The sequence below is a fragment of the Narcine bancroftii genome, chromosome 14 (genome assembly GCF_036971445.1).
Source record: "Narcine bancroftii isolate sNarBan1 chromosome 14, sNarBan1.hap1, whole genome shotgun sequence".
NCBI classification, from domain to species: domain Eukaryota; kingdom Metazoa; phylum Chordata; class Chondrichthyes; order Torpediniformes; family Narcinidae; genus Narcine; species Narcine bancroftii.
The window spans coordinates 18,250,640-18,273,710 of record NC_091482.1 but is presented as its reverse complement, the minus strand read 5'-3'; the positions used below and the strand labels follow the sequence as shown (position 1 = coordinate 18,273,710).

The 23,071-nt window shown below is 37.2% G+C and overlaps 1 protein-coding gene across 5 annotated transcripts in view; it reads left to right on the top strand.

Annotated features, from left to right (window-relative positions):
* Positions 1 to 21,339, top strand: part of kiaa0753 (KIAA0753 ortholog) — a 33,892-nt gene extending 12,553 nt beyond the window's left edge. Inside the window, exons 9-20 of one of the 5 annotated variants that reach the window (XM_069910147.1) lie at positions 2,244 to 2,383; positions 4,451 to 4,579; positions 5,560 to 5,649; positions 6,590 to 6,677; positions 8,745 to 8,828; positions 10,633 to 10,803; positions 12,644 to 12,725; positions 13,895 to 14,015; positions 14,817 to 15,038; positions 16,780 to 16,898; positions 17,127 to 17,218; positions 20,739 to 21,339. In XM_069910147.1, coding sequence (XP_069766248.1) covers positions 2,244 to 2,383; positions 4,451 to 4,579; positions 5,560 to 5,649; positions 6,590 to 6,677; positions 8,745 to 8,828; positions 10,633 to 10,803; positions 12,644 to 12,725; positions 13,895 to 14,015; positions 14,817 to 15,038; positions 16,780 to 16,898; positions 17,127 to 17,140 — 1,260 coding nt within the window. In that variant the 3' untranslated portion in view covers positions 17,141 to 17,218; positions 20,739 to 21,339. Of the gene's footprint in view, positions 1 to 2,243; positions 2,384 to 4,450; positions 4,580 to 5,559; positions 5,650 to 6,589; positions 6,678 to 8,744; positions 8,829 to 10,632; positions 10,804 to 10,972; positions 11,170 to 12,643; positions 12,726 to 13,894; positions 14,016 to 14,816; positions 15,039 to 16,779; positions 17,102 to 17,126; positions 17,219 to 19,472 lie in introns of those variants that run through there. The other 4 variants (XM_069910146.1, XM_069910145.1, XM_069910144.1 and 1 more) reach the window with 4 other exon arrangements.
* The last annotated feature ends 1,732 nt before the right edge of the window (positions 21,340 to 23,071 follow it).

The following is a 23,071-nucleotide window of genomic DNA, read 5'->3' as shown; positions in this document are numbered from 1 at the left end:
GGATGTGTGCGGTAAGTGGAAGACCTTCAAAGGTGAAATTTTGAGAGTACAGAGTTTGCATGTTGCTATCCGGATAAAAGGCAAGGTGAGCAGACCTAGAGAACCTTGGTTAGGAGTTCATTCCCTGGAGTGTACAAGAATGAGGGGAGATTTGATAGAGGTATTTAAAATTAGGGGGTTAGACAGAGTGAATGTAGATAGACTTTTTCCACTCTGAAGATAGATGAGATACACACCAGAGTTCACGGGTTTAGAGTGAAAGGGGAAAAGTTAAGGGGGAACATGAGAGGAAACTGTTTCACACAGCTGTGGCAATGTGGAATGAGCTGCCAGCTGAGGTGGTGAATACAAGCTCAATTTTAGCATTTAAGAAGAATTTGGACAGGTACATGGATGGGAGAGGTAGAGCTATGGACTGGGTGCAGGACAGTGGTACTAGGCCAACAAAAATGGTTTGGCACAGACTAGAAGTGCTGAAGGGGCCTGTTTCTGTGCTGTAATGTTCTATGGGAATTTAAGCACTGAGTAGACCAATTTATGGGGGTCTTCATGGACATCTTCAACACCACTGGAGCTGTCCAAGACAGGATGACAGTAACAGGCCTCTGTGACTGATCTCCACCATTATGAAATACTTTGAGCGACTGGTGATGGAACACATCGCAGCCCACCTCCCAGAGGTGCTAGATCCATTTCAATTTCCTTATAGCAGAAACCGTTCCACAGACGATTGTATAGCCTCGTCCCTTCACTCCATCCTGACCCACCTGGAGAACAACACCTCATACGCCAGGCTGCTCCTCATTGACTTCATCTCTGCATTTAAGCTAATCATTCCCCAGAGGTTGGTGGAGAAGCTGTCCTCGCTGGGACTCAGCAACCTCTCTGTAATTGGATCCTGGGCTTCCTAATGGAAAGATCACAGTCTGTCCGGGTTGGTAGAATAATATTGAGTACCATCACTGTGAGCAGTGGCGCACCTCAGGGCTGTGTGCTCAGCTGCTTCTCTTCATGCTACTGACCCACAACTGCTTCGCCATATTCCGCTCCAACATTGTCATCAAGTCTGCAGATGACACATAGTATTGTTACAGATATAACACATGGCAATCATTGAGGATCCTTCCGCCCTGAACACATTCATGCTCCCTTTGGAAAAGAGATACAGGAATATCAGAGCCAACACCACCAGGCTCCAAGAGCAATGAACCATCAAAGGAATGCTCACACTAACCATCTGAGACACTCAAATATATGAAACAATATTTATTTATTTAGTTGTATATATGAATACTTGTCCTGAATATATATTGTTTGCCTATATGTGTGTCATGTCTGGTGTGTCTGCGTGTTTCGCCCCGGGAAATGGAGAGCGCTGTTCCGTCAGGTTGTACTTGCATTTAGATTACAATAAACTTGACTAATGTCTGAATCCATTGAAAGGTCATAAACTTGATGGACTTCCCTCCTTGTTTAATTTTGCTAAATATTTCCAGAATTTTCTGGTTTTATTTTAATCTGGAGAATTTTGCTTCTTTTAACGTAACTTTTACAGTAAATAGTTAATGCAGTGGAATTGAATAATCATTTTAGTTTGGTGCTGATTTAAATATTGTGGCTTGGATCTATTTTCATTTGTCTTGTTAAGTCAAGAAAATGGGAACGATACAGCTGAAAAGTTGAACAATATTCCATCAGGAAGTAAATTTTAAAAATAGTACATCAAAATATTCTGGTGCAAGTTTTTATTTCTACTGTAGCTCTAAAACTGCTTAAAATCAATACAAGAAACGTGGTCCACAAAATTGCTGGTAAACCTCAGTAGGTCATGCAGCATTCATAGAAAGTGTGAGGGTAATATCGGCAGTAGGATAGAATTGCACATTCTGGAAGTTACATACCACTAGGCATGGTCTGAAGCAAGTTTGAACCTTTTAATTATTGTTTGCATTAAATCCACTGTCCACTGACATTAATAAACGTCACAAACATTTGCATGCAAATTGCATTTAGACCCACAATCGCGCCTCCAAATATATAGTCTTCAGTTGAGGTGCAACTAAGCTTGAATCACTGTTCATTCAAAAAGAACTTGAAGTGTAATTTTAAATGCCAGTTTGGTAAATTTCTATTGTGGTATTTTCTGCAGTATTTAATTGAATCTCATGGAAAAACATAAAGAAATCTGGTCCATGATTGAGGACATTGATTTTTCTTTTTATTTATGGAATGAATTTGAGCAGCAGAAACAGACGAAAACACTTGCAACGCGCAGCTGCTTTCAGAAAGCTACGTTATCTTCAGAACTAAAGAAGAACCAGGGACCACTTAAAGGCAGCCGACCATCTTCGATTCCAGGATGTTATAACCTGGAATCTCAACGGTAAGTAACCACATAATATTGGGTTGGGATAACATCTAGCTGGTGGTTCTAAACAGAGTGTGGGGCTAATTTTAATGCGTGCGTCAGCATTTTTCCATACTGCAGTTTGGAAATATAAGATGCACTCTCATCTCTCAGTCCACGGTAAACTCGCCATTTTATTCCTTTTGCTTACACCAGCAAGAACATTGGTAATCAGTGCAGCCCCTGAGCTATCCCATTTCATTTTCCTGTATGTTTACCTTGTTAATTAATTACATGGTCAAATCGATTTTAAAACAAAAAAAAAGTTCAATTCTTTCAACATTGACAAAGAAAGGAAAAGTAGAATGCATGGGTATTTAGGACGAACTATGACTAAAATTTTCTCTTGATTTGCCAGAAGGAATTGGCTGAACCTAATGTGGGTCCTTTTTGAAATTATTTGGGGAATATGAAATTATTTTGTGACATGGTTAAAACAGAATATTACTATTTCATCCATGTTTAATGTAGATCTGTGTTAAATCTTCAACACCACTGCAGCTGTCCAAAACAGCCTCCATTATCCCAGTGCCCAAGAGGATGACAGTAACAGGCCTCAGTGACTGATCTCCACCATTATAAAATGCTTTGAGAAAGTTGTTCCAATTTGGTTAGAAATCAACTTTCTTGTTGTTCAGTCATAGCGTTGTAGAGCACAGAAACAGGCACTTTGGCCCACGACATCCATACAATCTTTTATGTCATGTATACTCAACCCATTAGTCTGCACTAGGTCCATATTCTTTTGTCTTGCCTTTTCAAATGCCTGATCTCTCCTGAACATTGTGATTGTATTTTGTTCCACTACTTCCTCTACCAATGAGTTTCAAATATCAGCCCCTCTGCGTGGATTTAAAAAAAAGTTATCCTTGGATCTCCTTTAAAATTACTTCCTCTCACACTAAATCGATCCTTGTTTTTGATACCCCTACTATGGGGAAAAAATATTCTGGCCACCTACCCATCTGTGTCTTGTGATTTTTAAAAATACTTTTTCAGATTACCTTTTGTGTTCCTTTGTTCCGGGGAAAACAAGCCAAGCCTATCCAATCTCTTCCCCTTAAGATGTCCAAATCAGGCCATACCTTGTTGACTTGCCCCTATCCTTTTCTGACCATCACCATCTCCTTCCCATAATGAGGCAATCGAAAATGACTCCATATTCTAAGTGCACACTAATCCGTGTTTTGTAAAGTCGCAACGTGACACTCCAACTTTTACATTCCATCCCTTGATCTATGAAGCATGCCTTGCATCTTTTTGTAATCAGTCCATCCACCTGCTATGCTTCAATAAACTTGAACGTCGAAGTCTATCTTTTCATCAGTATCACTTAGCGATCATCTACCATCTTCTGTCTAGCTGTCTAGGTTCTGTCTCTACATGACTTCCCAAAGTGCATCATCTCGCACTTGAAATTAAAATTTCATCTGCCAATCACTTTACATCTTGCTGTAGTCTTAATTAACTCGATGAACTTTTATTGCTATCCCCACTAACAATTTTTCCTATCATTTGCAAGTTACTAATCATCCTTCCTACCGTTCATGTATATTACAAAGAAGTGATTCTAGCCCTGATCACCGCCACTAGTTACAGACTTGCAATCAAGAAAGCCTCCTCCCATCAGACCGCTCTCTCTCTCCTATCACCAAGCCAATTTTGGATTCAGTTAGCCAGTGCACCTTGGATCCCATGTGCTTGAATGTTTTGGACCATCTAACCGTGAAGGGCCCTTTGCTAAATTCATGTAGACTTCTACTGTATTGCCTTCATGAATCTTCTGAATTATATAAACCTTAGAATTTTCCCCAACAGTTTCCTGTTTTCTTTCTTGAACAAAGTAACCACATGAGTTGTCTTCCTGGTACCTCACTTGTGCCTGGCAAAAATACAAAAATCTCCATCAAACTTCCTTGAATCCCTTTATTGGTTTGTTGGTACAATTGTGAAATTTACATTTGACCTCTGCTATTATCAGATTTGACATTATTTTTTGAACCATTTAATGCCTTATTCATGACTTCTAAAATAATTCTTTAGAATTCCACTGAAGAAACAAAAAATAAGATTGGGAGGATGTGTTTCTACACCTGCAGACAGAAGTCAAGCTAGTTTACTGAAGGAAATGGAGGAAGAAAGGCAAGATGCTGCGGGGACTGAAGCAATCAGGTGGGGTGCTGATTTCAGCGATCTTCAATCACAAAAAAAAGCTATTGGGTCATATTTAATGACTTTTCTATTGCATTTCTATTGGAGATTCAATATTTAATAGGGTTTAAGGTTATTTCTTCAGCTGCTCTATCGTATACAAATTGAGCAACTCATGTGAAGAATGATCTGATTTCAAGTATAAAATTCTAATCTTGAACCAGTTCTTAGTTTACAGTAGTTATCCAAATTATTTTTGTGAAATAAACTTTAAACAATTTCTTAAAATATATGCCATTTGGTTCAAGTTGACTGAGGATTGCGGGAGAAAAGAAGGAAAATTTTATATGATACAGTGGACCATTCATCATATTTTTGCTTGTGTATTATTTCTATTTTATTTAAGTGCGTGGTTCCTGCTTTTGAAGGATTGAACTCAAAATTTGATTTTTCCTTTGAGAACTAGTGATAAAATGGGAAAAATTTGAGGTATTTTCTAGGCTGTGGAAAGGTGGAGAGTACTTTATTCTTCAACTAGCTAAGTTGTGATTTGATCTACAATGCTTGATGCTGTAATATTTGTGCCCTGATATGGCAGTTGTATTTTGATATGTGCAATGTATAGCGATGCTTAGGGAAAGGTACTGAAATGATTTCCAATTTTTTTTTGTTCCATACCAACATTCTGCAAAGAATTTTCATGATTCAATTCTAGAATATCTTTGTCTGCTTTAGAGGCAAGTAGTATCCATTCATTTCAAACTGATATTATCAAAGAGTGGCTGCTAATTCTATATATAATATGCTCTTCAGAAGATACATTGCAATTTCAATTTAAAGATATTTCCCTGCATTAATTGCTGGCTGTTCAGAAGACCAGTGCTAATTATTCCAGTTTAAATGGTCATGTTTGACAGCTCTGTCAGTAATTTTTGTGTGGTGGTTATCTTAATTTCTATTTGAAAATTTTGTATGCTGCTTTTTAAAAAAAAATGTTTTAGATTGGCGTGGCTTGATGGTGAAACTGCCCGTAGGATGCGAGATCTGAATGAACTCTGCCAACAAGAAACTGACAGAATAAAGAAAATAAGGTAGAGGTTTTATGATTACTTTGTCTGCTATAGATCTTAATAAATGGGGAAAAAAGGCCTCCTTTGGATCTATTTTTAAGTTTTAAATAGAATACCTGGAATTTAATTTCTATCTGCTACGAAAGATGTTTGTGTAAGCGATACCTGGGCCAATGTATCAGCAGCAAGTTGAAAGTGCTTGCCATTTAAAAGCAAAATGAACTTCACAATCTTCCCAGGAGTTTGCAGAAACAATTTGGATAAGACTGTCAGTGATGAACTGAGATCGTCACAAAAAGGAGAAAGAAACACTTCAACAGCTAACTGACAAAGATTTAAAGCTTTGACTCATTTAACACATCTAAGACATTCAGAAACATAATTAAACCCAACTTAAATTGCTGAAAAGCTTGTTTTCAAAATTTAAATTGACAGAATAAAGGAAATGGGTTCAATAAATTGTTTAAAATTTTTGAGAAGTTAAAATTAGATGAAAATGCTTCAAGTCTTTTACAATTGGAATGGACAAAAAGTTTGGTTGCTGTGACTCCCACCATGTGCGGGATACCTTGATGATTGCAGGAAGTAAGGTTGGGGGAACTTTACACCACTTTCCTCTGCTACACAAAATTCACGAGCGTTGAATTGAAGCTAGAGGTCTGAGGGCAACCAAGTAACAGAACTTCTCTATTTGAGCATTCTTGTGCCTATAAATACGGAAATTGTTGTCAGTAATGTTGGCAAACATTGGCAATTTTGTTACTGTTTTGCCATAATATCTAGGCCATTGTAATGCTTTGGTCGAAATAATTAGACTTCCAGACCTCATGAGACATTTAGTTCACTTGTTCAATTATAATTCAGATTAAGGTTTTTACCTATATATACTTTTACAAGCATTATGACCATGAAATATGATGACTGATGGAAAATATTATTTCAATAACTATTTATTGTTTAGCTCTGAAACTGTAGCCCCAAACAAATGGATTGAAACAGCAGAGGAGGAAATTCGTAAGAGACTTCAGCCCTTGCTGGACAAAGCACAGGTATCAGAACGTTGAATTACTTCAACAGACTCAGGGAATGATTAGAGTTGGAATAATTGTTATTGAATATTTTGGCTTTGTTATCGCTCTATTTTGGCTTGACAATCTAAAAGAAATTGTTGACTCCATGGTGATCTTGCTAAACTGCTTATTTTGTAAAATAGGGTCAACAAAATGGAAATGTAACATATCCAACAAAGGAAGAAAATGGGGAATTGTCGACCGGTTAATAGTTAGCAGAACAAATTGAAATTAACAAAATATGGCAGAGGATTTAGAAAAATCCGTCAGGATCAATATTTTCTTGTAGGGAAATAGTATTTTTCAAACTATATTTTTGAGTAGGTAGTTAATAGGAAAATTACAGTGGAATCTTGGATACATTAAATCATTTTTTGTCCCCAGAAGGCTTTTATTAAGTTATTGTACAAATGGTTTTTTCATTTAAAAAAAAAGAGTTTGGGAATACAGGTGTAACATATTATCAGGAATGAAAACAGAAATGAGGAAGAGGAGTACCGAGCCAAATATGCTCCAACTCCATCCTTGGCACTAGGCCACTAGTCCTTCAATCTCCTTCCTGTGCTCCATCTTGCCATTTAAAATCCAGCCAACATAAAGATGAAGTTGGAGCATATTTGACTATATAGTCATGGGTGTAGAGGGTGTCTGGTAGGTGGGGGGGGGGTTGTGCTGATGATGAGTGTGGTCATGGAGGAATGTTGTTTCCCACTCTCACTGGTTGCAGAGGTGTGTGCTGAAACCAGGGTCACGAAGTAGAGGGATTAGTTTACTGAGGACTGCGGTACGCATTGGCAGAGCTTTAATCAGCAGAGAGTCGCGTGACAGAGGTGTCCCTTGTCTCCAGGTGTTCAAGGGCTGAGGAGAGTCAGAGAGATGGTGTCTCCCATAGATCTGTTCTGACAGTTGGCAAATTGAAGTGGCTCAAGGATGACTGTGAGGCTGGTGTTGATGTAAGCCATGACCAGCCTCTCAAAGAACTTCATGATGTATATGGATCAAGTTTGAATTATATATTTGTTGTGGTTTTATATTAAATAAAATATTAAAAAAATGAATTTCATGATGTTAGATGTCAGAGCCACTTGTCGGTAATTATTTAGGCCTGTTAATGTGCTTTTCTTTGTTACTGGTATGATGGTGGTCTTGAAGCAATTTGGAACTAACTCCTATTGCAGGGAGAGAATAAAATTATCTGCAAATACACCCTTCAGCTAATCAGTGCAGACACAATCTCAGGACACAACCAGAGATTTTATCAGGGTCAGTCACTTTCCACTTTTCAATCTCTGGAAAGCCAATCTGATGACAGCACGAGAGACCGTAGGTGCAGAAGTGGATGAAGTAATTGAGGTGGTTGTTGCTGTCTGACTGGCTTGCTAATCAAAGTGAGTGTAGAATGCATTGTTCATTGGGAAGCATTGTGCTGTTATATGCCATGTGGTCTGGATTTGCCGTGTACCCCATGATAGCTTGCCTGCCCTGCCATAGTCACTGGGTGTCTGATGTTCTTGTGAGACTCCAGCTTTGTGCAGGACTATCTCTTGGCTTCCCTGATGGTCTTTCAAAAATATTGAAAAGGCTACAAACCATGGTGAGCTACATAATTACACTAACAGTAAAATATGAGGCAATTGTTCATTCCCCACATTAAATGTTATTCATTTGAAATCACTGGAGACTGAGTCATAGTAAAAACAAAGTTAAGATACAATTTCATTGAAACACTAAAGTGCTAAGAAATAATAAGGCAAATTTTGTCATTAATTGTGTTATGGCTGCTATTTTTTTCCCTCTGTGCTTGGATAAGTTGATCAAAGTTTTTTATGATCCACAGTCCTCCATTACACTCAATGGAGATTGAAAATTCCTTGGTTTATATCTTTGGTCACAGCAAAAGATAATTTATTGTTGAGATGTGTCATCCTTGGAGACCTGCAAACACTCATGTTAGTTACAGTACTTGCCCAGTGAGTGACTGTATCTGTAAAGTGGCTATGAAGGATTTGAATCAATCCTGAGATACCGATTCTCTCTATGCAATAGGTCATACATGATTCTTGGGAAAAGAAAGCTCGAAATAAAGATTCTTCACTGCAACAGCAACTATCATTAAAAGTTGTTGATAGGGTGAGTAGATTGTAAAAAAAAAAAAATGAGTGATTTTGCTTCTCTAAGCAATGTAGATTTTGAACTCGTACAGGAAAGGCATTTGGTCTATGTTAAAGCATAAGATGTCAAATGTTTTGCAATTATGGGCATAACCACTTAATGTTTAATTGATTTATCAAAATGAAGGAAAACTGGTAATCTGGAATCTATTTGGAAATCCTGATGGTTTGACATCTTTATGTTAGGGAAATTAGCCTGGAAAATGAGTTCTGGATACAAGGTTCTTAGCGTGTTCCGCAGCCAGCGACGAGAGTTCAGATGTTGGCTGTGTGTGTAGCTGGAGATGGTGTTGGGATCTGCAACATCAAGAGTCGGGATGGTTAGTAGATTACGGCTAGAACCCGGATCGGGAGTGGTTGCACAATTTCCATTTCCTTTAAACTTGCCCAGTTCACTTCAGTTAAAAAAAAAATGACTATGTAATCTTAATGTATTTTAAAAAGTAATTTGTGTTAGATTATTGATATGAGTAATACCCAATAGTCCAGCATCAGCCAAGAGTTGAGGATGCACAACTATTAATATTTTATAGTACATAGATTAACAGATGATATTGTGGAAAGCAACAGCTCATATTGTAGGAAATAACATACTGATGTGGAGAAATTATTAGTTGTCTGGTAGGAAAAAGAGTGGGAAATAAGCAGGTACAATTTTGTTTCGGAACATGTAAAAATAGTGTGCTACATTAATTAATTATGGCACTTCACTTTGTTACAATATTTGTAAACGATGTGGATGAAACAACAGAAGGTGGCTGCTAAATTTGGTGATTACCTGAAGATGACATAGGAGGCTACCAAATTATATGGATGGGTTAAGTCAGCGGGCAAAGTTCTTACAAGTGAAGTATAATGTAGTAAAATGTGAAAATGCCCATGTTGGCAGAAATAATTAAAAAAAAAAGTGTATTGTCTAAATGACTGCAGAGGTCTGAGATCTGAACACCCTGGTGTGTAACTTGCAAAAGGTGACAGTAGTTAAATAGGTAACAAAAAGTAGGTGAACAAAAAACCTAAATGTAATTGTTTGGTGATAATGGAATCGAATACAAAACTAAAGTATTGCTTCAATTATTTGGACATTTGTGAGTCCATATCTGGTGTACTTTATAAAGTATTGGTTTTTTTTAAGATAGGATGTAAATGGATTGGAAACAGCTCAGATTGATTCTAGAATGAGGTTATTGGACAGGTTAGTAAGCTTATATCTGCTGAAATTTAGTAGACACAATTTAATATATAGTCCTGAGGAGTTTTAACAGATTGAATCTTTACAGAATTAGGATTCTCTCTTTAAAAAGGCTTGCCATTTAAGACAGGCAGAATTCTCAGAGGATTATGAGTCTCTGGTGTTTTCTCCTTGAAGGGCAATGGAGAAGGTGGGTCTTTAAACTTTTTTAGCAGGAGGTAGCTTCTTGATAAGAAAGGGCATGAAAATAACTGAGGATGTGCAGGAATAGGAGTTGAGGTACAATCAGATCAACAATGACCTTATTGCGTGGCAGAGCAGGCAACTATTGGCTAAATGGTCAACTCTAGCTCCCAATTTTATGCTTGTTTTTGACAGGCCCATTTGTGTTGTAGATTGGGCAACAAATTGCTACATTTTTGTCATTTGGTGTTCAAAATTCTTTTAGCAGTTATTCTTGATTTTAAAAGAAACAAATTCTCCATATATTTATTGATTTTTCTAAGTTTTTAGCATCTCTGTAAGAATGTGATGTTAACAGTAATGATTATATTTCTATATAAAAATTTAGGCTGCTGGAGGTGCAGACATTCTTGGTGAAAAGATATTAGATGAGCTGTTGGAGGACACAGCACAAGAGTTACTGAGAATGGAGTTGAAAGCAAAAGTTAATTCAGAAGCTTCGATGAAACAAGATGGCCCTACCCTGGAGAACATGTTGCAAAGGATGGAAGAAATGGAAGTAAATATATTTTATTCAGCCTGTCCATTCTCTTTCATTCCTGCTTGTTAGAATCCCCATCTCGTTCACAACCTACTTAATAGAGTGAAAATCAAATCCCAATCTGTTCTTCTGTCATATGATCATCTTGGAGATGTGCAATTAATTGCGATATTTCTGCCATTCACAGCTTAATATCATATTGAATGGCACGATTAGCGGTTAGTGCAACGCTATTACGGTGCCAATGACCCACGCTGTCTATAAGGAGTTCTCTCCGTGCCTGCGTGGGTTTCTTCTGGGTCCTCCGGTTTCCACCCACCCTTCAAAAACATATGGGAATTGTAGGTTAATTGGTGAATTTGGGGGGCACTGGCTAGTGGGAAGGTAAGGCCTGTTACTGTTCTGTATGTCTAAATGTAAAATTTAAATAATTTTTGTTTGTTATTCTTGCTTTAAAAAAACCCAAATTCATTGGAAATTTCCTCGGTTGTTTTGCTCCCCTTTAAGTGTGACTGCTAATGTCAACAGTTGGATATGTTTCAGAAATGATTAACCTCTAACACAATGCCTAGATGTATTTTGACCATCTTTCATTTTTTTTAACGTTTTATTCCCATTTCTTTGCATTTCCCATCACATTCAGTCAACAGTGACTTGTTCTTGGGCTCTGCTAATGGTGCCATTAGGCCAACTATCCTTGAGATTATTATTCATTATATTACACAGCAGACTTTGGAGTAATCTTAAATGATCTAGTTCTGAATAGAATGACCAAGATTTCCCTCTTGTAGACCAGCCAGCCACAACTTCATTGTTTCTGCATTTAGTTGACAAGAGTTATGGTGATAGCAAACAGAGTCGTAGAAAATCAGTGCCATTATGTAGATAATCTTGGAACTTAATATATACAATAACTAGGATTTTTTAAAGTAACATCTCTTGTAAAACCAATAACTTTACACCCAAACTGTTTTATACCTTTGATGTCTTTAATTATGCATGAGAATCGACAATGAAGATTTTGCTTCCTGAACACTATTGGGTGTATTCCATGGATTTTTGGCTGCTGACCACAAAAAATCACCTTAAAATTTTCCAAACTCTTAACTTTTTTTTAATATAACCTATTTTTGTGATCTCCTGTCATATTTTTAACATGCTTCAAAGCAGACAAAACCATGAAGAGTAACTTGTCATTGAAAATTCATTTTCTGCATTTGCACTTGTACTTCTTCCCTGCTGATCTTGGTGCAGACAATGACATACATGGTGAACCAGGACGTTGCAACCATGGAAAAGCGATATTAGGGCAAGTGGAATCCATTAATGCTGGCCGACTATTGTTGGACACTGACATGAGAGGCATCAGATGCCGAGTACAAACGCAAATCAGCGACAAAGCATTTTTTGGTCAGTTGAACTAATGCATCATAATGTGATTCAACATGCTAAATTCAGTAAAAGTTGATTGACGGTTTCTCCAACTTCCTACGTGATACAGCAAATCTGTAATTATTTTTGTGTTTCGTTTGAAGTTGTCCATCGTAATCCCTAATTTTCTCTCAGGAAGCAAACTTTTTGAAAAATTTTGTTGTTCAATGTAATTAAATTGCAGGACAAGAAATGACATGCGAATCACATTAAATGTTATGAATTCTATTTAAATCCCTATTGTTAAAGAAAAAAAAAACAAATGGTACTGTTTTTGAGCAGAAACTTCAATCCTTAAATTCTGATGCATGTAATTGTGTTTTTCATGAGTAACTGCCTTCTTGCCATATTATGGAATACATGAAAAGATCTAAGATTTAGGTAATTTGACAACACATTTTCTTCATTTATTTGAATTAATTGCTAGAGATACCAAGAGTCTGTTCGCAGAAGAATGTGTCAGATTGAATATGCTGATCCTGTTTCATGGGCTGAGAATGAAAAGCAAGGTAATGATATTCCATGCATCAGTGAATTTCCTGTATTAGTGAGCTTTTAATTTCTACTAACTTGATTTGTGCCATGTAACTTGACTGGTGTGAAGTGACATGCGTAGAAGAGTTATGATTCTATTATTAAATTGCACGGTCAGCGTAGCGATTAGCGTGATGCCTTGACAGCACTAGCGATCGGGACCAGAGTTCATATCCCACGGTGTCTGTAAGGAGTTTGTATGTTCTCCCCATGCCTGCGTGGGTTACCCCAGCGGTTCTGGTTTCCTCCCACTGTTTGAAAAGTACTTGGAGTGTAGATTAATTAGGTCTAAATTGGGAGGCACGGACTCATGGGCTGAAATGGCCGGTTACCGTGCTGTATGTCTAAATTTTTTAAATTTAAATATCTGTTTCCAAGCCTGATGAACCATCATGGTATTGGCATTGGCCTTTCAGAATATAATTTTTCAGCTCCATTCTACAGAATGGGAAGTTGGAAATAGGGCAAAAGTGTATATCTATTAATTTAGATAATTTGTAAAGTTGGCATCTGAGAGAGTAAAACAATTTGTGTTTGATTGTATTCCTATAAAGAATTGTCTTACCAACAATTCATGGGTCATTGAATAAATTAATTTGATTTGATGTCTTGGATTAATGGGCTTTTCATCCAAAAAATTGCAGAGAGTGCCATTGATACTTGATTGAGTTTAGACTCATCCTTGCTTGGGAGTATCCGTTAGCGAGTGGGAGGGTAATGTTTTCAGAAATATATTCAGAGATGTAGCAAGAAAATCAAATGATAAAGTAAAGTAAAACTGAGCATTTCAAGAGACAAAGATCATAATTATAATGGAAGATGAATAAAAAGATGGTGGGAATAAGATGGCTATTTCTTAATTGTACTGTTTTTAAAAAATATTTTAACTCCAAACAGTTTCTTTTCTATCGCAGTTTTCCAATTAGATGTCTGTTGATGTAATTGCTAAAAATGCCCTCAAGAACTAGGTTGATTTATTCAAACAAACCACCTTCATTAAACTTAAATCTTATTGATTACCATACCCGTCATAGTTCTCGATTCAAGCCTCTCTCCCGATTATGGCATTTGCAATTTGTTTGTCTATTTTATTACCATAAGGAAATATATAAAAAATGTTGTATGAATATTTCTGTTCTTGCAGAAAGAGAGTTTGTCCTGATTGACACACAACCATGTGCTCCACAGCCAATTAGGATAGGCCGCATCCTTGAGCAAAGTGAACCTATGGTAGACATAATAAATCCAAGGTCTTTAAAAGCAGAGTAAGTTATGAAGATTGCACTGTTTCTTTTTGGTAGTTATTTGTTAAACATCCATTTTCTTTCTTTCTATACTTGTAATGGCTGTTTGGGTAATAAAAATTTAACTTGGAAGAATTCGCAAATCACTCCCCAAATGTTTGAGGTATGGAATAAGATGTGCTCTCACAGAGTTTGTGGGGTGGGGTGATGAAAGTAAATAATTTTTATTTATCAACTTGTATTTCTTGATAAGAGAGCAGACGATATAGCTTTGTGTTACAGAAAAATCACAAGAATCCCCAGTTCCTTTGAGTGCCCTGTGATACTGATCGCCCGTATTGATTGTAAGATGAGAATTGCTTTTGTTTTGTTGACTAAAGTTAAATACTTGAGTTTGTTACAGTTGTAGCTTCTTTGTTGCATATTGAAAGTAGAAACAGAAAGCTCTTTCATGATCAAAGCAATTTGCTAATTTCAAAGTGTATTCTATCAGCTCCCGACTAAGTTTCTCATTTTGTTTGTTTGGTTTATCTTCATGTGTTTCTTTAAATTATAGCATCACAGTTTTCAAGGGGGCAACTTGCCAGAAGTATGGATGAAAGCATACACGGATAAGTTAGAAAGATGATTTGATGCATTACCTGCCTCGACTATCAATTGTATTTTTAAAAACTAATTTGGTAAAAATAGATCGAATAGTCATAGAACAGACAATGAGAATATCTTTGGAAATTGCAGTCAAATTATAGCCAAGATCATTTCAAAGATGCTGCAGTGAAAATAATCTTTTATTCTCAACCTTTTAATGTTGTTTTAATTTAGATCTCTTGATGAATTAGAATGGAGTGGAAGGCTGGAGCCTGCTTCAATTTTAGAACCTTTGGTGCAGAAACCATCCAAGAACAAACAATGTGGCACTGTTCTTGCCATTCCACAAAAAATGGTCCACAATATCTATAACTATCATCAAAAATTTGACCTTTATCTAAGAATGATTTCGCATGAGGCTATTGGAAATTTTAACCCATGGTTAATTGCTGAAAGGTAATTAATTTAGTATATTTATGAGAAAGTAATTACCACATTACTTTGCCGACTTAATACTGTAGTTCCTATAAATGGATAGATAATAACTTTTTAACAGCTATATGTCATGGAAAGGCCAATCAGTTGAGTATTTTTCCAGGTTTCATTAAGTAAATGCTATTATCCCCATTTAATTTGTGTCGTGTAATATTTCACGTAAAATAAATGTATGTACAATTTTATGCTTGTTTCCAACATAAAAGATGTAGCCTTTGCAATTGCAATGGTCAATAATTTCATTTATTCATTCAGTCACAATGGAAAGCTGGTGGAAAAATCACCAGTTAACCAAGATCAGATTGTAAATGGAATAGAGGTGTTCAGCAGTGCAAAAGACCATTCTGCCTTTGATATGCTCTTTGAAAAGTATGTGTACTGTAACCAGTGTATATAGTAGTGGAAACAAAGTGTTAGTTCAGTCAGTATCTGTGCACAGAACAATGTGTTTGTTGCTAGTGTGGTTGCCCTAAAGAGTATTGTGAAGGAGTTTTTTTTCAACCAGGATGTTCGTAAGTTCTCCTTTCCACATTGTGTCACTTTTTTTTTTGTTTAACTTCATAGGATTAAGGGAAAGGACTGTAAAATACCTTTTTTTTAAAAAAAGCTTGGCCCATACAACTGTCCGGAGGTGTATAAACAGTTCTGGTTGGTCACATGGAAAAGTGCTAATGAAGAAGATGTGGAACAATAGTCACATATGTCTTTTTCTTTTTTTTTCTTTTCTTTGGCTTGGCTTCGCGGACAAAGATTTATGGAGGGGGTAAAAAGTCCACGTCAGCTGCAGGCTCGTTTGTGGCTGACAAGTCCGATGCGGGACAGGCAGACACGGTTGCAGGGGAAAATTGGTTGGTTGGGGTTGGGTGTTGGGTTTTTCCTCCTTTGCCTTTTGTCAGTGAGGTGGGCTCTGCGGTCTTCTTCAAAGGAGGTTGCTGCCCGCCAAACTGTGAGGCGCCAAGATGCACGGTTTGAGGCGTTATCAGCCCACTGGCGGTAGTCAATGTGGCAGACACCAAGAGATTTCTTTAGGCAGTCCTTGTACCTTTTCTTTGGTGCACCTCTGTCACATATGTATCCTGGAGAGAATTGTACCTCTTTAAGCAAGTAAAGATGGGAAAGGATGTGCTCCATAGAGGAATATTTTCTGGCTTTGCTTTTAAATTCTATCATCCAAAGAATTTGTTATCACGTAATCAGAGCAATTTTGATAAGACACTGATGGTTTTTTTTTCCATCACTTGATCAGTTTCTGGAATGTATTAATGTTTTTTTAAAATTATAGATGATATGCAATGGTGATATGCTTCCAATTAAATAATACAAATTAAGAGATAAAGACGACGTAGAAAAAGAGAGGAAAATATATTTAAACACATCTTATTTGTTGAATAGAAATGTAACATTTTCTTTTGATGCAATAAAAACCAGGAATATCTTCAATGAAGAAAATAAATGGTTGTCAGAATGTAATTTCTATTTCTACTCCAGCTATAATGTTAATTTTTTTACATGAAGCTTTAAATATTAAGGTTATTGAAAATGGTATTGCTTGCTGATCAACTGAAATAAACATACTTTAATACTGCAAGGTTAGCTGCTAATCTCTGATTAAACATGTCATTTGATAATAGTATAGTTCATTTCAAACCGTGTAATGTGCTAGATGCACTGGATGACTTTTCTGGTGTGTCCTTTTTTTCAGCTTGGCTGAAGAGCTAATGGAAGAAGGGATAAGTGATGTTGCAGTTGAATTCCAAGATGCATGTGAAGAGTATGCTGAAGCCTTGTTCACTGCCGAGTTTATGCAGCCTGTGGAGCATGGTATTCCTGCAAGAGAAATGTGCCGTGTGAATTCTTGAAACAAAATGCATAAGCTTTCCTGTGGAAAAATCTGGCACTCAGTTTAGCTTGTGCATTGTAGACGTGCTTACAAATTTACTGTTTAGCCAATTGTCACTTTATTCTCAATGTATAACACTTTAATTTTATTTTAGCGTTTGTCATAAATTTTACTGATTTGAAAACTGCTGTATTTGTTTCATTTCTTAGGCTTCAGTGTATGAAATAGATTTTCAAAGACAAGTAAAAACACGGTGCTGGAGAAACTCATCAGGTCAAACAGCGCACTTTATAGAGCAAAGGTAAAGATACATAACCAACATTTCAGGCTTGAGGCCTTCATCATTGTGTTTTTACTTCAATCACGTTATCTCCTTGGCTTTTGCAAGTAAACGGCTGGTCAAGTGTTTTGTACTCAAATCAGCATACATGAATCACTAGACTCATTTCAAAACTACTTTTACTAAGATGCTTTGAATGTTACAGTGTGTCCATGATGAATTGATCACTTGGATTTGGAATTGATTTGCATTTTGGGAGGTCAAATGTAAAACGAAACTGCATAATCAATGGCAGGACTCTTAAAAGCATTTGTATGCAGAAGGATCTCAGTTCAGGTCCATGCCTCCTTGATAGGGTAGTAAAGGAGGCATATAGCATCTTTGGTGAGAGCATTAAGTATAAGGGTAAGGACATCTTGTTCATCTTTAGTCAAGCCTCATTGGGAGCATAGTGTTCAATTCTGGTCACCCCATTACAGGAAATTGAGGCTCTGGAAAGGGTACATTAGAAATTTACCAGGATGCTGTCTTGATTGGAGCATGAGTTATGGGAAGAAATTGGACAAATCTTGATTGTTTCTTTGTCGTGTCAGACACTACTAGAAGTTATGAGAGGAATAAATAGGATAGACAGCACATTTTTCACATACTGGAGGTTTTAAGGTGAGGCATGGAAAGTTTTTAAAAGGAAATGTATGGGACAAGTTTTATTTTACACAGAGTGGTGCGTGCCTGGAATAATAGTGGAAGCTGATATGACAGTAGTGTTTCAAAAGCTTCTGGATAGACACATATATAACCATAACCATAGAACCATTTACGGAGTGGAAACAGGCCATGTTGACCTTTCGAGTCCGCACCGGTTCACTGATTTTGTGCGCCCTCTTCAGGCATTGGTCCCGGTAGATCTTGGTTAAGTGATAACACACTGTAATGGAAAGAGTGTAGTAAGAGGAAATATGATGAAAAATATTTATCCAATTAATCCTTTTTGAGTCGGAGTCAGACACCATAGAAACGGGCTCTTTGACTCACCATGTCTATGCTGACCATTGTATGCTAATCTGTACTATTCCCATTTACTTGCATTAATTCCATATCCCTCTATGTCCTGCTCATTCAAGTACCTGTTATTACTGTTTCTTCCTCTACTGCTTCCTTTGACAGCTCATTCCAAACAACAACTACTAATTAAAAGTTGAACTCCGATCCCCTTTAAACTTCCTCCCTCTGCCCTCTCGTTTAGACACCACTATCATGGGAAACTATCTCTGGCTATCTCCCAGTTTTAGGATTTGAGTGGCTTCTTTGGCCGTTGTAACATCCGATCTGTGGCTGCTTTCTTGAAGGCATAGTTTGCTATGCTTCCACACAAATGCCAAATCCCCACAGAGTTAACTTGTGGTTTCAGAATAGAAGCATTTCTACCACCTGATTTTCAAACACCATTTTGTCAACTGCTTGTCCAAACCATCTCAACAAGGGCTTTAGGACCTCCTCGGAGCTACAGCACATTTAAGTGGGGCCATGGACTGGAATCATTTTTTTAAAAAATGTAGTCAGTAGGAAAGAAGTACAGAAGAAACCAACTAAACTTGACTGCTTCATAGGAAAGGGGGCCCAAACACGAGCAGAGTCCCGACGGGACCATAGCCAAAAAAAGAATGGCTGGAAAAGTATAAGCTATGGTAGCAGTTGGCAGAACTGCAATTGCTGGCTTATCATCTATTACCCAGCTGTTTTCTACTTACGAAAATCAAATACATCAAGTTGTATTTACTCTGAACAAGGTGCTTTATATTTATAGCTGCTTAAGAATTCGAGCTTCTTGAGGGCAGCATGGTTAGCAGTGCTCACAAATCTGGTTTGAATCCGCCACTACCTGTAAGAAGTTTGTATGTTCTCCCCGTGGGTTTCCTCTGGGTGCTCCGAATCCCTCCCATCCTCCAAAAATGTACAAGGTTTGTATTTTTAATTGGTGTATTTGGGCAGTATGGGTTTGTGGGCCAGAAGGGCCTGTTACCATGCAGTACCTCTAATTAAAGACAAAGCATCTAATGAGATTTAAAGAAGTCCAGGTTTTTAGGATATTTCCAAGATTTTATAAGAAGATACAAGTTTTCTGCTTTGTATTGCAAGAACAAACTCTGGGTGCAGTTACACTATTATCAAATTTTACTGGTTTTTACATAAATAATGTTTTTATTAATCTTAAAAATGTCATGAAATCTCCCCTCTGTCAATAAAAAATGTTGACGACCCTTTGCCTCCACAGATGCTGCTGGATTCACTGAGTTCCTCCAGCAGGTTGTTCTTTGCTTCAATCTTGGGCATCTGCAAGTATGAAAGAACCTTTGGATAACACCTGAATTTCTAACTGAATCTTGGCAATATAAAAATCAAAATCTATTTTGTATTACATTCCTTCATTTATTCATATTGGTGGATTGCTTTTTAGTTGGTAAAGAGGCTGTTGCAGGAACCAGTGATGCCCATTAAACATCTATCCTAGTCCACACTTTCTGTGGCCTGACTGAAAACATAATTTGATTACTCCTAGTATTTCCATTGCTCACCTATTACTGGGCTGTGACTTTGTTTTCAATCATTTTGCCAAGCTTTTCATTAAAGCAGTTAAGTGTGTGGGGTCATCCACTGAAACTGCAGCTTCTTAAAACTAAAGAATTTTGTAGTTGCTGTGTTTTTAGCAAAATAGTCACCAAAAGGTAAAATAAACTATCTGCACGATCGATTCAAACAAAATGCATATATATGTAGTTTAATAATTTGATTGAGTTCAATAATATACCCACATTTGATTGTTTTTAAACAAAAGTTATTGTTCAAGGTAATTTGTGAATATTAAATTTTTAAAAATTTAAACACGCAGCACGGTAACAGGCCATATCGGCCCACGAGACCATGCCGCCCAATTAACCGACACCCCAGTCCGTTTCGAACAGTGGAAGGAAACCGGAACCCATGGGGAAAACCTACACAGACACAGGGAGAACATACAAAATCCTTAAAGACAGCGCGGGATTTGAACCCAGGTCCCGATCGCTAGCGCTGTAAAGTTGCGCTAACTGCCTCGCCAACCGTGCCGCCTCTATTACATTGGGCATACTGTTAGAAATGAGTGAACAAGGGTATTGATTGTTGAGAACCTGGACTTAAAAATGCACCAAGCTGTTTAATATATAATTGATACAGCATCAATCTGGCAGCAACCCTTCATTGTGTTCTGCGAATCTTGTCCCTATCACTGGGTTTAGTTGAAATCAGGTTAGAAAAAGTTTGATAATAGAATTGATCAGGGATATATTTAAAGCAAAATTACAACATTTGAGGAAAAAGTAATTGGTGCAGTCAGAAGTAAAGAAGTTATGATTTCATTAACGCTGCACTTTTTAATAAATGCAGCTTGATTTTCTTAAAATAAATAATATCACAGTTATAATAGCAGTATATTTTAGCATGTTTTGTACCCCCAGGGTTTTATAATTGACTAAAACCATAATTCTATGTTTGGTCTTAGCAGATTCAAAGAACTTTTATTTTGAACTCTTATAAATTTACCCAGAAGTGAAATGTGTGCATTTTGTAATGAGGCGCAACATCCTGATCAGGAGCTAAAATTAAAGTTTGCAAGGTAGGAGAGAGAAATCTCAGCAAATTTGCATGACCTTCAGTTGGTTGTTTTTAAGAACACTGGTAAATAATCAACTTAAGCCATCAATTTTGAATGAATAATTAAGTGATGTTCAGGGGTATGGGTGGTGAGAAGGATAGGAAAGAAATGAAAGAGGTAGTTATCATGCAGGCACTTAAGTTACTGCTTATTTTTATGCCACGTGTAAGGTTGAGATCTCTAACAATACAGCCTGTTCAAGTTTTCAGCCTAATTATTAAAACTTGAGAGTCTAGAGTATCATGGAATTTTTCTGTGTTTGTAACTATTTTATTGTATGGTTGAAAGATTGAATGTTTGCAAAAGATTTACATCATTTAAAATCTTGGGCACATAAGACAGAAACTGATTTGTTAAAATGTTAACTGGAAAGTATTTTCCAATCTTGTCTACTTGGATTGTGTTTTTATGGAAACATGTTTTTATATTTATAAATATTTAATTATTTTAACATTTTAATTCTCCTATTGGTATTTATTGCATTTTGGAGTAATCGTGTTTCTATAGTGTGGGGGTGAGGGGGTGGGGGTGGGGGCGTGCACTTGGACATTTGGCTCCACAAACAGGCATACAGCCAGCTATGTTGTATTATACGTCATTTCCAACCATTGACTTTTTTGACAAAAAATGGGATAATTCCACTCTGGCTCATCTTCTCTATCAATAACGGAGTCATAGATATTGTTGATAGTTGCACTTGCTCATCTGCTCACTCTTCCTCGTATGTATTCTGCCAAAATTGCTTTGTTCCAGAACTCTTCATAGCCCAGAGGCCAGGACTGTCTTGTGAGAACAAGGCAATATCTGAATAAATGAGGCACGAAAGAGTGCTGAAAACTTCAATGCAATGCTATTGGTGAAAGCAAAATTCTACAGTAGCTGCAGTCATATTGCACACCAAAGAAAATAGATGTGGTTATTGGAGGTAAATCTCCACTGTATGGGATGGTGTTGGCTGTATCATCGTGTTATCAATGGCTTTTCTATGTCTTTGGATCAGACGGTGCTTGTATCAATGGCAACTTCAGAAATTAAGCGTGCATGTTTGCTCTCAATCTAGGCAACATTCAGACAAAGGTGTACAACACAAACATCATTCAGTCATCACCTCCAATAACACTTATTAAAAATTCAGTTATTATTTTGACCGAGATCTACACCACTGATATCCTGATGGACATGGACACAAATGACAAATCACCCTTAATATTTATATAGTGCCACCATAATATTTGGGACAAAGACATTTTTTTTTTCCTTTATTTCCCCCTGTGCTCCACCATTTTAAATTTGTAATCAAACAATTCACATGTGATTAAAGGGCACATTCCAGATTTTATTCAAGGTTATTTGTATACATTTTGGTTTGACTGTGTCGAAGTTGAGCACTTTTTATACTTAACCCCCTCATTTCAAGGCACCATAATGTTTGAAGCATCGCAATGGCTCATAGATTAAAGTGGTACTGTTTAATACTTTGTTGCAAGTCCGTTGCATGCAGTCACTGCTTGGAGTTTGATTCATAGACATCACCAGGTGCTGAGTATTTTCTCTAGTGGTGCTCTACCAGGCCTCTACTGCAGCCATCTTCAGCTCCTGCTTGTTTTGGGGGATTGTCCCCGTAAGTGTTCTGTTCAGCATATGAAAGGCATGCTCAATTGGATTTAGATTAACTTGGTCACTCAAAAATTTTCCCATTTTATCTTTGGAAAAACTCCCTTTATTGTTTTTGCAGTATATTTGGGATAATTGTCCTGACAAGTGAATTTGGAAGCATTTGCTTGAACTTGAGCAGATAAGGTACTGTACTTTCTCTTTTTTAAATGTTTATGCCATATCTGCAATAGGTCAAGGTGTGATGGATACTGTTGTTGTGTTTCATCTATTGTATATCTCCATCTAGCATGGTTTATAGTTATAGTGTACTCGCGTTGATCACAACGAAGGAAAGCAAATCAGAGTCGAGCAGGGACTGGTTGAACCGTTTCCTGTTTGAATCACCATGCGTTTAAGAACCTGCTCCCAGCAAACCCCCCCCTATATTTTGCAGGGTGGAAGTGACATTGTCTTCTGGGCTGAGGTCTGCTCCACACTCAGAGCCCTCTCGGTCTCCACTGGCTGTGGACTTGCCACGTGGGTGAGCCACCACAATAGCTTGTTTAGTTGCATCCGGTGCGATGGCT